The 17,829-nt window shown below is 37.7% G+C and overlaps 1 protein-coding gene across 2 annotated transcripts in view; it reads right to left on the reverse strand.

The window, feature by feature from the left end:
* Positions 1-1,315: 1,315 nt before the first annotated feature.
* Positions 1,316-17,829, reverse strand: part of ipcef1 (interaction protein for cytohesin exchange factors 1) — a 307,632-nt gene continuing 291,118 nt past the window's right edge. For both annotated transcript variants that reach the window (XM_039748169.1, XM_039748168.1), the window contains exons 24-25: positions 3,556-3,752; positions 1,316-1,965 (exon numbers count right to left, since the gene is read on the reverse strand). In XM_039748169.1, coding sequence (XP_039604103.1) covers positions 1,765-1,965; positions 3,556-3,752 — 398 coding nt within the window. In that variant the 3' untranslated portion in view covers positions 1,316-1,764. The remainder of the gene's footprint in view (positions 1,966-3,555; positions 3,753-17,829) is intronic.

Consider the following 17,829-nt stretch of genomic DNA (forward strand, 5'->3'; position numbering starts at 1 on the left):
GACCCATTAAAATAAGTTTTATCTAAAGGAATGTCAGTTAAAACAAATTGAATGTTTATTTAGTCTCTTATAAATACTCATTGAGCATAGTGGACCTCAGTTTAATGGGAATACTCCAATCGGTAAGAGAGTAAATATTTTATACTCATTTCATGATTTTTACTCCGTTAAATAATCATTTTTCTTTTACATATTTATAGAATTTCGTGATTTTGACTCCAAGAAAGAATTTTCTTTTGTACATTTACAGATTTTACTAATATTCTGGCCACATCTGGGGGTTGGGTGCCGTAAGGCCCCCCTAGTACTATATACAGTGTGCGTGTGTATGGGGACACTGTACTTATAATGGAAGTGAACACTTGCCGATAGTGATGACTGCCAGGAGCAGGCAAGTTGAGAATAACATTTCATGGCAGAGGAGGAGCTATGTAGATTACACCTTTTATATTCAATAAATTTAGTCAGTGAACTAATAAAATAAAAAAAAAAAAAAAAAAAAACACACACACACAGAAAATGGGTAAAAATGTTCTGACAGCGAGTGAAAAATCATATATAGCTGTAACCAAATCACAGTGTGCATTTACAAGAGACGCTATTCTGATGTTCTCAATGCCATATTAACTATCTGCAAAATACACAACCAACTACTGAAAGCCACTCAAGTCACCCATCTCTGTAACCGTTTACTGTGTACACTTCTCATTTATTAGGACATTGCGGAAAGGCCCATATTTAAGTACACAAATGCTACACCAGTAAGGCCCTGGATTGGACATCACTTGGCTGACAATTCAGACACTCGCTGCATGACCTTCAGGAAATCAATCAATCTGCTAACTGTCAAGTTGTAAATAACATTTGTATGAGAAAAACTGCTTTGAGTCTGCATTTGGGGGAAAAAAAAATGCTCCGAGATTAACTTCACTTTAGAAGGGCTCTACATAAAATCAATTCATGCTTGTTGTTAAGTGATGCTATGATCAAATTCTAAAGGGAATTAAATTTGTTTTGAGTTAGATTAAGAAAATTACATCAAGAGTAATCAAAATGAACTTTTTAAAAAATACGTTTTATTTTAAATTTATGGTATTAATAAATAACACTTTAAAAAAGACACAAGTTTATATAAAAAAAAAAAAAAAGTAAAAAAAAAGAAAAAAAGCATCCAGAAAGCCTGAAGATTGTATGATAGTTCTGATATAAAAACATCAAGTAGATACACATGCTCTGTGGTGCGACAACACTTTGTATTTCAGTCCAAGTCGTATGTGACAGTGGACTTTCTGGCGCCTGTGATTTATGCTGCACCGTTTAGCCATGATGCTAGGCAGCTTATAGGTTTGTTTTTCATGCATTCAAAGCTGCAACACTGAGTATGGAAACAAAAGTAACACATCAAAAGAGACAAACATATCATGGAAACAATAATAAAAATCAAGGTTCATTTCACCAGTTGTATACTCGGAATAAAAAGAAATACCAACTGGCTAGTCAGTCTGGCTGAGCCTCTACTCAAAATACGGCATAATCGACAAACAGCCACCATTGGAATTTCCTCACAAAGTCTTCTTACAATAATTGCATAAAAATTGGTATTATGCTCATCTTTTGAGAGATTACAATTTCAAAATGAAAAAAAAATACTACAGATATTCAACATAATCCCATAATAAGGTACATGAATTAAAAAAAAATAGTAATAAATATGTGGGAGTTGCATTTGAGAGTTTGGCTTTCCAGGAGTACCAGTGAAAAGTTTTAGACATCAGTTTCAGTGTAGTGTGCAGGCCGAGCATCTGTGCTTTCAGCGTCTTCATGGGAGTTGTTCTCAGGTTGACAATACTGACAGATTTCCTGAAGCATTAGGAAGTTGGTTTCTTTCCACTGTCTGTATTTCTCTGCAGTTAGGTCATTATCATTCAATACCTGATCAATGGTGAGCAAATCTGCCTCTTTAGCCTGCAACACGATAATAAAGAAAAAAAACAAAGTCTGAATTAGTGTAGGCTGTTCTAATTTGGAGTGTTCATAGGAAATGTAATTGTTCAATTCATGAGGTACAAGGACTGTACATAATAAATAGGAATAATTGCAGCATACATTTAAATAATTAAATGGAAGAACATTAATATTTCCAAGTCTAAATATTCCCAATTGTAATAGAAATGTGTCATTTTTCACCTTCTGTTAGTGGTCCATTGAGTGCTAGATCCCTAGTAAAGGATCAAAAATCAAATCATATTCATAGTCACTGACCCTGAACTAGTCTTAACCAGTACCCAATATGCTTATGTTTGAAATTGGTCATTTTTAATCTCTCGGAGTGGCTCTTAGAGGGTTAGGACCACCGGTAATGAATCAAAAATATTATATTCATAATCAACAACCTCAAAATAGCCCAAACACAACACTCTACAGGGCTGCATTACTTGAACCTCATTTGTTCAAAGTTTGACTCCTCATACCCATTGAGTTGAACCCCTGAGGCCACTCGATGCGGCCTGCACAACTTCATGACCTGATTACTTTTGCTCAAGGCACCAATTGTTTTACTCTTTCTTAAAAGAGTTAATTTCCAGCACAAAATAAGGTTAAAAAAAAGCCTAAAAATGACCGTATTTTGGGTGTATAGGGGAGGCAAAAGCTTAATATCTTGCATCAGCAGACCTTGGGAGCACAATACTCCTACCCGTTTAAAATGATATTGGCTACCTGTCCCAATCCGCATTCAGTATAAACTTCTCCTTTTAGTCTTTAAGCCTCTTCATGGTTTGGCCCAACCTTCTTTATTATGTCTACATACTCCACCTCATTCACTTTGTTTTTAAATCTAAAACTTATCTTTTCAATGTTGTTTTTTTGTTGATCTTGTTAGTTATGTATATTGATGTACAGTGTCCTGGGGTACCTTGAAAGGTGCTTGTAAATAAAATTATTATTATTATTAGACATCAAGATCAGTCAAACAGTAGAACATGTCGGTGTTGTCTCAATCAGCGAGTTAAAAGTGTCAGTCAAAACAAAAAAATTATCCATCCATTCTCCAAAGTCAGGGTCACAAAAAGATGAAGCACAACATGGCACAACTGGTGTAAATCTGAATTGAATGCCAGTCCATCACAGGGCGCGCACACACACACACAATGTACAGAATATACTGAAAGTTAAAATAACCTGTATCTCTCTATAACGTGTTACTTGAAAATACATTGAACTTGATCGTATATTTACTTTTTAAATCATTAACAATTTCTTGTATGACATTTATAGCTCATGAACATACAAAGCTATCACTCACCAGTCTACAAATACAAACTTAGTCCAGTGTGTTCATTTTATTTGTATTCACTTTAGACTGCATTGCCATCTAGTGGTACTGTATGGTATGGTGAAAGGCAAAAAGCAGACAGCAATGAGCAATGGTAGAATCAAATCAAATGCAGCTGCTCTGCTAATGCACAATATTTACTCCATTATTAAAATATCAGAACAGTTACTATGCTTTTTAGCTTTTATATTCTCACAGGCCCAGACTAAAGTTCTGCCTACCTTGAGGGTGCTGTTGAGAGCCCGGATTTTGTGTAACTTCTCATTAATCGACTGGTTTTTGCAGCGCCTAATAAATGACTTCCTGAAGTCCCGTTTGGTTGAGGGCTTACGTTCACCAAGTGGAGACAAGCTGGCTTTCTCCAAAGATTTGTACAGTTTTTCCAGTTCATCAGATGAAGCTTGCTGCAACTCTGCAACTGTATAAAAATTGTAATTAGCTTTTAACATTAGGAGCAAATTAAACTGCACATTTAATTAAAAAAAAAATTAAATTACATAATGAATTTAAATTTTACTATAAAATGAACCTGAAATTAATGAAATTCAAAATGAAATTGAAGTATTCATTTGGAGAAATTTCAACCATTTATCTTAGAAAATGGAACTGCTCTGGCATCTTGTATACAGTGTGTGTCCTACTGTACAGTTTAACATAATTGGCAGTAATGGAGCTGGACAGCAGAGGAGAGCACGGACTACAAAACTGGCCGATAAATACAGGAACATCCCCTTTAATGGTTTACACTTAAAAACACCATACTGTCTTCTGAGCCTGCTAAATCCTAAAAAACAGCGTTGCGGGAGCTGGAGCCTATCTCAGCAAGCCTGGGATGCAGGGCAGGAACAATTCCTGGACAGGGCACCAGTCCAATGCAGGGTGAACACACACACACACACTAGGGCCAATTTAACCTGCGTGTCTTTAGACGGTAAGAGGAAATCTGTGGAATCCCACACGGACACAGGGAGAACAAGCAAACTCCACGCAGGGAGGATGCAAACCCTGGTCTCCTTACTTTGAGGCAGCAGCGCTATCACAGTACCACCATGTTGCCCTACTTAAAACACAATCTTAAAATTCCTGAACTTTTCAGTATATTTTGCTGTGAGGTCTTACACAGGCAGTTGATATTCCAGTATCTAATGGGAGGTATTTATTGTAATTCAGGCACTGACACTATTTGTATGTAAAATATCTGGTCTGGTGCTTATTCATAAATTTTTAAGATGACAAAATACTGACCAAATGTTTAATAGAAGGCCCCACAGTGCAGGGTATGTCTTAATACTATATAGATAAATCAATGAGGATAAAAAAAAAAAAACAGGATTTTTTTTTTTTTGAAGTTCATTGTAAGGTAAACTTCAGTTTTGTTAGAGCCAGCAATTACAAAATGGCTACCAACCTTCTCCTGACAGAATTCATAATACAAACTTCAACAAACCATACATATTTCTGACTTGCAGGGGAGGGGGTACAGTTCAAAGACTTGTAAAATGCAGCCAATATGAAGGAGTGGGTTTGTTCATTTTACACATTTTACTGGAAATGTTCTTTTATTCATGATAGATTTCCTTGCGTTTTGCGTTCTCTTAGTTTGTTACGGACAACTAAACATGCTATCGAATGTTTAAATGTGGAGTTTTATTTAATTGTTAGTGACTCAGAGTAATCACTTAAAATAAGACTCCTAAAAAGAAACCCTTATTTTTATAATTGGACATTTTATTTATTGTTTAAAAATGAAATAATGCTAAACCAGTAATCATTGCTGTAGTCTCTTGGATCCAGCATCAAGGGTTCAAATGTTGAATCTGGTTGCTCTTTGCATGAAGAGAGCACATTGTTTCTTTGGCTGTGTGAGTTTTTCGCCAACAAGTGCATATAGATTGGCGGTTCTAAATCCGCTCTGTGTGTGTGTGTGTGTAATAGGAGTGTACTAGTGGTGTTACCCAGCTTCACCTAAGACAGTTGACCTCAGTTATAATGCTGACAGTTAACTGGATGTACCGTCTAATTAAACACTTTATTGTACACAGTATTTGTGCCCCTCCATAAACCAGGGGCCAATGTTAGTTCACTGGAGCTCCTTACTTTTGAATAAGCTACAGTACACCCCACTGCCCAGGATTACAACAGTCACTAGAAAAATCAAGAATTGATCTACGGCTGGAATAACCTTGGCTTTTATTGAGGGTCACTGCAAAACAATTTTTAATTGAAACAGGAAATCCACAGAAAAAAACACTGGGAATTTTGAACATTTTGTACTATTATCATTTTTACATGTATTTATGTGGCCAACACCTTTATCCAAAGCAACTTACGACACTTGAGGTACAATTGGTTATGTTTATTTTCTTCTTCCAGTTGGAGCACAAGCAGGTGCAGTGACTTGCTTAGGGTTACAGAGTGTCAGGATTTGAACCCACAACCTCAGGACTTGAAATCCAAAGCCTTAAGAATAGGACCACACTGTTGGCCTGTAGGTTTATGGCTTTCATTTGTTTACATCATTCACTCAAACATTTATGTTTCATGTATTACATCAGCTATATCTTCAAGCATCTACTTATTTATTTTTTGCCATAGCCAGACAACTCTAAGGCTGAAGTATGTTTTACTAGTAGTATGTTTTGGGAGCTTCTTAAACAATTGGGGTGCAGGGTCTATCAGAGTTTTGTCATTTCCCCTTTAAAGTCTGCAGGAGTATATGCAAGCAGTTTCAGAGAGTCGGGGGCCACGTTGTGAGAAACTTAATAGTGAGTACTGGTTTATAACCTGGAAAATTATTGGCTGTCAGTTCTAGAAGAGAAAGCTAACTGATCAAGAAAATTAACAGTAAAATCTAGAGAATCAGACACCAGCAGTGAAGGATACTTCCACATACGCACAAATTAATGCACATTCCTAACCAAATTTAGGACGGTGTGGTTTCAAAAATTTATAAAAATATACTAGCAACAGCTTGCTTCCATGTACATTATGCATGAAAACTAGTGTGGTGAAAAATCTAAATTACAAAAATTAGTTTAGTTTTTGGTTTTATTTTTGTTTAACTCTAGTTTTCAGATTCTCTTTATTTAACAAAATGATTTTTCATTAAAATTGTTTATTTCAATAAACAGCAATAACAATGTGTCCACCCCCTCTCTCTTGTAATTGTATGGTACATGTTAACTGAACCGCACTAGCCTTTAAACTTATGCCTCCACTTCCAGGTGGTATCAGAAGTGAGCAAACCACTTCCTGCTATCTTACTTGAGCTTTGCTGAACCTCCCTGCTTCCACTTCACACTTCATGCCACATAGCCAAGTAAAGAAGAGGAGGTGTCCTAGACAGAAAAAAGAGATGGGATGGCTATCTGCTCTTTTGGTCATTGCCTCTCTTTGGCTGGCAGCAGTCATTTACATTAACAAACGTCATGATCACATAATCAGTACTGAGCTAAGAAAAGGATATGGTGCTTACTCACTACAGCATTATCACTGACTTATGAAAACACAGATTGTCTAATTTTCTTATTATTTCTATAATGTCGCCAAGTTTCAGTCAAAGCATTTGAGATTTTGGTGTACTGTAGTCTTTCTATTGTGTACCCCTAAATATTGATATCTCAAAATGTTCTTAGTGTATACCTTTTGCCCTAGATATACATTCCTGCTAAATTTCAGCATTTTAACTAAATGGACAACAGTGTTTTTGTAGACGAGTATGTTTGGGTGTGAGTAGGCCCTGCAATTGAAGGTTGGTGCCTGCCTTCAAGCCAGTGCTTCCAGGATAGAAACCCATCTTCTGCTATTCTAAATTGAATTAAGGCATCATCAGAATGTTATTTAAAATATGAAATCAAAAAATGGAAAAAAAAAATTTTTTTCCCTAATATCCCAAATACATACATTGCCAGTGTTGGAGTATGAGCAATTACTGTAGATCAGTATGCTGTCCAGGGTTAGTTCTGGTTTGTTTTCAGTGTTGTTAGGACAGGTTAAAGGGTTTCCATAACCCTGTAATCTAAGAGTAGGTTACAAAAATGGACCAATAGATGACAAATGGAGTAGAATGTTAGTTTTGACAATTCTATAGTAGTAAATGTCTTTATTAGTACATGATGTCTGAGTGAATACAGTTCTAATCCTAGCCATTGTCACATAATGGCTAAGCATATACATGTGAAATGTATTTTATATGAAAATTGTTTATACATATTTTGACTCACAGAACAAGACTTCATAGGAATTTGAATTAGCAAGTTACTTTTTTGTCCATTATTGGCTGTTAAGTCAAAAACATGTAAAGTGGTTATATGAATCCACCGCTGGCAGCATTTAGGCTACACTCCAATTTGTGATTAACAGTCAGGATATTCAGAACGTCAAGGTAGCATCTCTTCGGATATGGTGATACACCATTATCCTATTTGGACGGACTTCTGACGTACACCAAAGTAGAGTGTAACTGTAGCCTCTTCAAACCTCAGTTTATAGTTCTATCTTTCTTAAGACACTTTTGGTGGTAGAATTAGCCTACATCTGCTCAAAGTTAAGTAGTTAAGCTAGACTGGGATCTTGTTCACAGGCAGGGGTGAATGGGATTATGAGATTGACCATCAGATTGGTGAAACAACTGCCCAGTCGTTCTAAAAAAGATCATGGTTTACTAAATTTTCTTCACCCCATCTTCTATTTACAGGTTTGGGTAGTGACCAAAACATTGTTCGTCAAGATAGGACACACAGTTGTACAATCTAAGAGGACGATTTAGCAGAACCACTGGCGGCCTAAATTAAGATAATGACTTAGGAGGTGGTGTGGGCAGAGAATGCCCTCTGGTCCCATCCCAAGGAAGGAGTACCAAGCACAGGCACTAGAAAGGGACTTAAGGAAGACTCAATACATGACAGAGGCTTCTCGGTCAGCAGACACTGCATTTTGAGACAGGTTGTTAAGGCAACTGTGCATGATCTGATTAGCTTGTTGTCATCATGAATGACTTTCCTGATCGCTCTCAATTTCCAAAGTTTCAAGCCTAACTTCTAATCTTAGGCAAAAAAAAAAAAAATAAATAAAATACTGTAATTGGCCACTAGATGACAGTCTTCACAAACATTCAATAAAAGGTATTTACTGTATATTTTTCCTATTCCATGTTGTTATGGCTAGCATGATACAACATCCTTCCTATTCCATGTTGAAATGCATCTTTATTTTAACGTTTGCAGGTAATGTGCCATGACTATGGAGTCAGGCTGTAAATCATAAGACTACCAAGTGAACTCCTACTGCTGAAAACAAATATAGGGAGATCAAAAAGTTTATGAACCTGGACCTGGACATGAACAGGCCAAAGATTAGCTTCTATATGTGAATTGCAAGTTTTTACCATTTGCGGTTCACAGTATATATATTTTTTTATATTTCAAAAACTCAACATGGATGCTGTAAACCACAAAATCAAGTACCATGCCATCATTGAATTTCTAAAGCTAGTGAACAATGCTTTGCAAAGATTCATTAACATAAAAACCAGGTATTTATCTTGGGCAATGCAAAACATATCATAGTTAATCACAAAACTCCCTAGAATATACTGTACTTAGACAATTACATTGCTGGAATTAACACTTATGCTGGTTTTAATTAGGGTAGTAAAAACTAATATGCCAGGTTTTGATAAACCATACACAAGACATTTGAAGACCAAACGGTTCTTTATTACAGTACCCATTTTCTCCATTTATGCAAAATATTTACAAATATCCCATTCTTAACCAGCACATTTTCCTATACCAAAAAGCCTTTCCATCTTTTAAATGTGCACCGTTGCTGATAACATACACTTAAAATAGACAGATGGCCAAGTAATAGTCTCCTGCTATTTTAGTATAAGTATAATGCAAATAAGGATCTCGGAACACCTTAAATGGGTGGCCACAATGTCCGCAAATGTACAGTATTTCACATCTAAAGCAGGTTCCATAGAAGTGGAAAAACTCAGGAGCCCTTTAAACCATACTGCTCACAGCGAATATACTAGTATAGATTTCTGTGGTGAAGGAAATCTCTCTATAAAACAATACTAATGTCTCATCAGTGTTCCATCCATCATACCACATTTTCCCTGGGCAAACAGGAAATCTCTTGTAGCCTTCCACTATGCAGAACAGCAGGTTTTGAAGGCCTAACTCACATTCTGGGTATGATATTTACCCACACATATTTCCAAACAACAAGCTGTGGATTAAGAAGGTTTCCTGAATGAGACAGCATTCCAGTCCAGTTACAAAGAGGCTCAGAAAGAGATACAGCGTGTGCTAAAGAAAAAGCTGAGTGAAATAAAACAAACTCGCTCAGAATAACATGAAGGGTGACTGGAATGGGACAGGTGAAAAGGAGAGGTGCTAGAATAGGATGTGGACAAAGCTAATGCCATAAACCAATTTTTTGACAGATTTTTCCATCCCACTGCCACCATCCGTACTAAATCAAAAACTCCTACCACATCAATTGGAGTAGCCAGTGACAAGTCCACTTCTGACCATCTGTACACACTGTCCATAACTAACCAATTAAGAATGCAACTGAGAAACCTATACACAGAAAAGCTGCAGAACCATATGGAGTCAGTCCTCAAGCTCTTAAGGCCTGTGCTGACCAAATTTGTGATGCCCTCCGTCCTCTGTTCAATCTGTCAATAAGACTTCAGAATGTGTCACTGCTGTGGAAAACATTCTGCATTGTTCCTGTTCCATAAAAGGCAGGTGCCTCCTTACCTAATGACTACAGGCCAGTGACAATTACATCTCACATCTTAAAGACCTTCGAGAGGCTGGTCCTGGACTGCACCAGTCTTCTTGTGGTAGATCACCTGGACCCACTGAAGTTTTTCCTTTCATACAAAGATTGGAGTGGAGGATGCAATTACCTTTGTGCTCAACAAAGCTTATTTTTCCCTGGACAAAGATGGCAGCACTGTGAGGTTTATGTTTTTTGATTTCTCCAGGGCCTTCAATACTATCCAGCCATCCCTGGTAAAGGGTAAGCTCAGAGATATGAGGGTGGATGAGAGTATGGTTTCCTGGATAATAAACTCCTAGTATGACAGATTGCAGTCTGCGAGACTCAAGAACTGTGTTTCTGATACGGATGTCAGCGACACTGGAGCACCACAGGGAACAGTCCTAATATAACTCCAAGTCGTGCCACTTGCAGAAATTCTTAGATGATTCTGCAGTTATGGTGTGTATTAAGAATTGGGATGAGACGAAGTATGGGAGTCAGGTGTAGAACTCTGTTTCTTGGTGAAGAAATTGTCTGCAACTTAACATCAGCAACACCAAGGAACTGGTTATTGACTATCACTGCATCCATGAGCCTCTACATCTGGGGCCTCATGTATAAATGGTGCATACGCATAAAAATGTTGCGTACTCCCGTTTGCAAACTGGCAGCACCCAGCATCAAAGCAGGGCTTATGTTCCAGTGTGGTTTCCCTTTCTTTTTTAGATCCACGTCCCTGACGCGGCTTTATCAAATACACTGAAGTTAACCACATATTGTTTATAAGTTTATGGCATCGGATTGTAATCTCCCAGCTAACCAATTATTTAACCACTAATAACTTGATGGAACCCTTTCAATATGGTTTCAGGGTGTTGAACAGCTGTGAAACTGCTCTGCTATGGGTAACCAATGATCTGCTTATGGCAGCAGACTCTGGACAAACCAGCACATTAAATTCTGTTAGACCTCAGTTCAGCATTTGACACTGTCAGACATGACATTCTACTGTCCAGAATGGAAAACATGCTGGGTATCTCTGGCACTGCTCTCCAGTGGTTCAAGTCCTATCTGACTGATAGGCAAGAGTTTGTTAGTCTTGGCAACAGCAGATCCAGCTCGGCGCCAGTCACACAAGGAGTTCCACAGGGCTCTGTGCTCGGCCCTCTTCCCTTCTGTATTTATAAGCTTCCACTTGGCCATATTATTCATAGCTGTGGACTGGGCTATCATTTTTATGCAGATGGTACTCAACTCTACTTCAATATTAAAAGTGGAACTTCATCAGAACTTTCTCAGCTCACAACCTGCCTTAGTGAAATTAAAACCTGGATGGAGCAGAACTCTTTAAAATTAAATTGTAACAAAACTGAACTCCTGCAAATTAGGACTAAAATGCAGCTTAATAAAATGAGCTCCTTCCCAGTCCATCTTGGAGGTGATCTCATCAGAACTGCCTCTACTGCAAAGAATCTTGGTGTCATTTTTGATTACTCCCTCGCTTATTCCGCCCACATAAATCACATTAAGAAACTCTTACTTTCACCTCCGTAACACATTTCATGTTCGCTCCTTCCTCTCCCTTTCTAATGCTGAGAAACTTGTCCATGCTTTTATCACATCCCGCATTGATTATTGTAACTCGCTGCTGGCAGTTGCCCTTTCTAATCTTATATCACAGCTTATTCAAAATTCAGCTGCAGGAGTCCTTACTCGAACCAACAGCAGCGAGCACATCACACCCTTCCTGCTCCCTGTGTCTTACAGAATCTAATATAAAATCCTACTAATAACCTACAAAGCCTTAAATAACCTTGCGCCAAACTACATCAGTGACCTTCTCCATCACTATGTGCCTGCCCGCCCACTAAGGTCCTCTGATTCTGGCAATCTTGTTGTGCCCCACACTAATCTACACTCCATGGGTGACAGGGCCTTCATCTGTATAACGCCCAGACACTGGAATGACCTACCAAAATGAATTAGATCTGCAGACTCCATGAATTATTTTAAAAAGCAACTTAAAACTCATCTGTTCAGGAAGGCTTTTAGTTCTACTTGACTTTATTCCTCTTCTCTCAGTTTACCTCTCTGTCAAGATGCTCATGTAACCTGTATGTGTGTGCTAGACCATCAATTATGTTGTCCGTTAGGCTTTTTTTTTCTCTGAATTCACTGTCATAATCTATTTGGTTTGTACAATTCTATATACTGTATACCCTGCCATTCTCTCTTATATTCTGTAAGTGCCTTGAGCATGGGAAAGGCGCTATATAAATAAAATGTATAATTTATTATTATTAACCTGTAACAATATAATGGTCCACGGAATGGCCAAACTATTCCAAATACCATAGCTGCTTTAGCGTTGTTTCTCTCAAGTATTTACCCCACTGTATCAGAGTGTGGAATCACAGCTCTACAGCAGCTGATTGGAAAGAGAATTATCGGTATACAGCATCAAGCACACGCTGCCTCAGCCATGCACACAGTCTATTGAACTGCTCTCAAACGGCAAACACTTCAGAGCCTTTCCTGAACTGACCTCGCGGTTCAGAATCTGTTTTATTCCAAGAACTATAAAACACACTCAATCAGTCCATCAAGTGCTCCTTGCAGAACTGTTTGTACTTATAAGTATAATCACCTCACTGTAAACTTTCGATACAGTTATAATATTCCATAACCGTAGCCACTTTATAAACAGCATATTTATATACGAGGACAATATCATTTTTAAGATGAAATTCAGCAAAATGTTTAATGATAAAATGTTAACAGGATTTAAATAATCTATATTGTTAATAAACGTGTGTTAATAATTAAACATGTGTTGCAGCGCTAGCAACAATCTGGTGCCCCATGCTGTAGGTTTCCTGGGACTGCCGTGACCCTGGATGGATAGATGGAAGGAATACTTAAACATGTACTACGAAGATATTTCAGTGTTCCTTAAAAGTTTTGAAGAATTGGAGTTCTACGCTTACAGATGGCTTAACATCTGTTACAGAGCTGATTGTGTGGCGATTGGTTACTTGGAGAAAGAAAAGGGTACGCTTGAAAGAGACAGTACTGCTGCAGTAAATTATTTCATCGAAGGTCGCGCATTGTGCAGCAAGCATCATGCAGGAGGCAGGAACAATCTGTGGACAGGGCGCCAGCTCGTCACTATCACTGCGCCACCGTGTTCCCATGTTTAATAACTCCTATCATCATGAAAATGATATCAAGTACACATCAGTATTTTAATTATTCAGAAAGCTGTAATATCAAAGCTGCAATATCATGAATGTAATGGATTCTGTGTCCTGTCGGAGGAAGAGAAAGCCCATTTAAGAAGTACATACAGTAGTGTTTCACACACATAGAACATATACAAATCATTTAACGTGCTACTTTAGTTACGATGGTATTTGAGACACTAGTAAATTAAACGATTTAAAGATGAAGTTTATGATGTTCTACTTTAATGACAAAATGAACTACGTGATTAAAGTTGAAATTTCGAGATTAAAGTTGACATTTCAAGCTTTTTTTACTGTTTCCCTATTTTATTTTATTTGTACCCTAATAAGCTTTCATATGACACTCAGATGGTGGGCTATGACTCGCCTTTTCACGGCGACTTTATTTCAGGCACTGCAAAACTTTGTGAACTTGAGCTTTCGAGTTTCTCCAACACTCTGTCACTCGACCAACTTCCTTTTGTTTATACCACTGTTAAAAACAGCAAATAGTATGTTTTTCCTTGCCTCCACTTGGTATTCACCAAAATTCTTCTGTTTTCCCCCCATGCTTTTGCCATTGCCTTTTCACAAAACGCTGAGCTTAAGGGCTATTTATATTGATTTGCATATTCAAAGAGGCGTAATTCTGGGAGGAGTTTGCGAGTGGCAACAGGCACGTGCACGTGTGTTACTTTTCACGCTGACCGGGTTTTATGTAGCAGAAGAACGTGGAAGTTGGCTAACACACAGATTTATGCATCTGGATTTTATTGTGCGTATGCACATTTCCGCTTTTGTCTGTATGCCATGTTTTAGTGTGAATTCTATGCACGTCGTTATGCATGAGGTCCCGGTCACTATTCAAGGAGTGGATATAGAGGTAGTTCACTCCTACAAGTACTAGGGGGTCCACATTAATGACAGGCTGGACTGGTCTCGGAACACAATGGAACTATGTAAGAAAGGGCAGAGCAGACTCTTTTTGCCTTAGGAGACGGAGTTCTTTTAATGTGGCAAGTGACATCCTTCACATCTACTACTCCTCTGGGATGGCCAATGTGATTTTCTGCACTGTGGTGTGCTGGGCTGTTAATATCACTTTAAGAGGTGTCCACCAAATCAACAAGCTATTAAAAGGGCAAGCTCAGTTATGGGATGCACTCCAGGCCCCCTAGGAGGTCAGTGCGAAGGAGGGTAAAACAAAATGGAGTTCCATTATGAGAAATGCTGCATATCCTCTCTGACACACCAACACCGAGGACTTTTCAGCCACCAAATTATTCAGTAGAAGTGTGCCAAGTAATGAGGCACCTTTATATCAATATGCCCATATACTACCTCACTGTGACTGTCAAGTCAGAACTTATTTCTTTTTAATTTGATTTATATTCATTAACATGCATGTTCAGACCAAAGTATGTGTGAATATTTACCTTCCTATTTTTGTATTTGTTTAATTATTTAAAAAGCCAGAAAAGTTCTACCTACCAACCTTTGCTACTCCATAGTCCTAAATTAAAGCCAGAGTTTAGGACTCTACTTCATATTTGCTTATTCCCCTCTACGGCCCTAGGACACATTTTCATGTGCTGTTTTTGGAGCCCCACCATGCAATCTAGACGCACTTTCACATCGAGGCACATCTTGCCTGACTGTATATGTGTTTAACAAGAATTGAAAGATATACAGTGCGTCATGTGGGGTTTGCAATTGACTTATGTGTAAGAGATCAAAATACTCAAAGCAGCCCGATTTTAAAAACACATTTAAATGGAGGAATGTACAGTAGGCAGCATTTTTTAAAACCACAACCTGAAACTAGATGCCAAGGAATGAGAAAGCAGAGTCACCAAGCACAAATCTGACAAGAATAAGGTTTATTTTGGCGGCTGTTATACCGCAACTTGAGTAAAATTTCTGTTGAACAGACAGAAAATTCAAAGCAAATTCACGTAAAATGTTATGGGTATCAATAAGAATCTAGAGTTTAACCTTACTACACAAACATTTGAAGTATGCCCACATTTACTGTATGGAGTACACTTTAACCACCAAAATTACCAGGCTGTGTTTACCAATTATGTGCACCTATAAAACAAAAACATGCCAACCAACGATAATCACCACCCCATTCACAAAGATGAAGAGATACATTACCCTTAAAAGGACATACATTTATAATGACACACACATCACTCCTAAAAAAAAAAAAAATCTCAAAGCAGACAAAGTGTATCAAACTGCTTTTGGAAAAATAACAAAAAATATATAATCTGGCTTTTAGTTTTTGGCATCTGATCAAAAGTATTTAAATATCCTTAGTGGCAAAGTGATTTCTGCTGCCTGCAGTGCTACATCGTTGTGGCTTGCGTCAGATAGTTTCTCTAATCACTTTGTTGAGAGAAAGGCTTAAAATATAGTCTGTTAAATGATACCTTATACAGTACAGAAGATTAGAGAAGCCTCTTTTCTCATTTTGTGCGACAGCAGTATCAGAATTGTGGGTTGCATAGAAGATAACTGTGCAGACCAGCAGCTCAGTTACGTGGACAAACAAACTATTATATTGTAACCTATATAAAACATCCATTTAAATGATATTTCAAATGGTTTCACACTGGATTTATTCTAGTTCAACAATGCTGTAAGAGTTAGACCCATGCATGTTATATCAAACATATCTTTCACAATTAAGCTTTATCCTTGGGAAGATTTAGAAATAATGTAATCAATTCCTGATCACTTCTCAGAGTTAGTTAATTATAAAATGTCAAACTCCTTAGCCCTTAATAGCTTACAAATTCAAGCTGACCCCAATAGCATAATAATGGGCAGTGCAGAGGACTGAAAAGTAACCTTATATTCTTAAATCCACTTAATCCAGTTCAGGGTGGTGGGCTGCAGCACTAGCTACAAAGTAGGAATCAACCCTGCATCAGGTATCAGCCAATTACAGGGCATAGTCACCAATTAACTGAACATACAGGAAGTGCCTTTCAGGATGTGACAAGAAAACCACAGGGACCTCCTGCAGACATAAAGGAGAAAATGTACACTCCAGACAGGCATGGAAGCCAAGAGCAAATGACAGTCCCTCAGTATGGAAGGGTGAAAAAGGGATGACACATACATGATAGAACTCCACTAGATACCTTCAACAAGTGATTTTGGGAACACCCAATAAGCATGAAAAAAAAAAAGTTTCGTTTTTTTTAATATTATAATGCCTCTATTCCAGTGTTTATGCAGAATTCCCAATGGAACCAAGGCTTTCACACATCACTTGGTGACTTTATTTTAAAAGTTGTTTCCACAGTCTGATCTTTTGAAAGGAGTAAATTTGATGAACATCTTGTGCAGTACAACAGATGGCCGACTGTGTGTCTGCATGTATGAAAGTTGTCTTGGCTGGGGTTACTGGTAGTCCTCAACCTGAAAGAGTATTACTCAGTGGAGAAACATGAAGATCCAGGGGCAGTGGGCGAAAGAATGAACCCACTATCATGCCATATTAAAACAATTTAAATCTGGATTCATTAGTACCCAAATAATTTAAACAGCGTTTTCTGCCTTCACCAATAGAGCAGCAGAACAGGAAGGATTTATGTACAGTGAATGGCCAATTCATGTACACTTCTATAATTGTAACCGGCAATTACATCAACACTAGTAATCAAAATAAGTTTTCATATTATATAAACTGTCTTAGCGCAAAACTGATGCATAGACATCATAACAAATGTGTCTTTTTCATCACTGGCTTGCAGCTGCATTCCAGATATAACAAAGATCCTGTCATTGTGAAGCAAATGGCAGGCCTGTGCTGCATGTTAAGAGCAGCTGCACCTCTACTCCAGACTCTTAGGAGTTACTAAATGAAAATCAGTGTGTTACAAATGTGGAATTTGCTGTAAAAAAATTTGATCATGTGTATTTTGCAGCTTTGGCTGCATTGTCATTGACAAAGTTGAAATGCAAACAGACAGTGGGAGTAAAAGAGTACATTTCTTACATTTCAAGACAGCTGGAAAATAGGGAAGAGACAACTGGTGTGAATTCAGACAACTGCTTTTACGTTAATACTTGTAGAATCACCAAATAGTGTTTTAACTTGACAGGAAGGAGGCTGGAAATTAAAATGAGAAATGTTTTAATTGTATCAAACAATAACAGAAAAACAGCTATCAGGATTTAAGGTACCTAGTTAAAGTCTTATGTGTGAAATGTGTTAGAAAAACAGTTTGCAATGCTGTAAAAATATTGGCTAAAACTAAACACTTATGACATGACCAATTTAAGAAAGTGTGCTTTTCTATTTGTTTACATAAAAACACAATTCAATAAAATAAAACACACACCCCTGCAATGTGAAGTGGTAATGCGGCCTTCTGCTGTTATGCACCTAAAATCTGGAATAGCTTGCCAATAGGAATTCGCCAGGCTAATACAGTGGAGCACTTTTAAAAAAAAAAAAACAAAAAAAAA

Source organism: Polypterus senegalus, chromosome 3, assembly GCF_016835505.1.
Source record: "Polypterus senegalus isolate Bchr_013 chromosome 3, ASM1683550v1, whole genome shotgun sequence".
Classification (NCBI taxonomy): Eukaryota; Metazoa; Chordata; class Cladistia; order Polypteriformes; family Polypteridae; genus Polypterus; species Polypterus senegalus.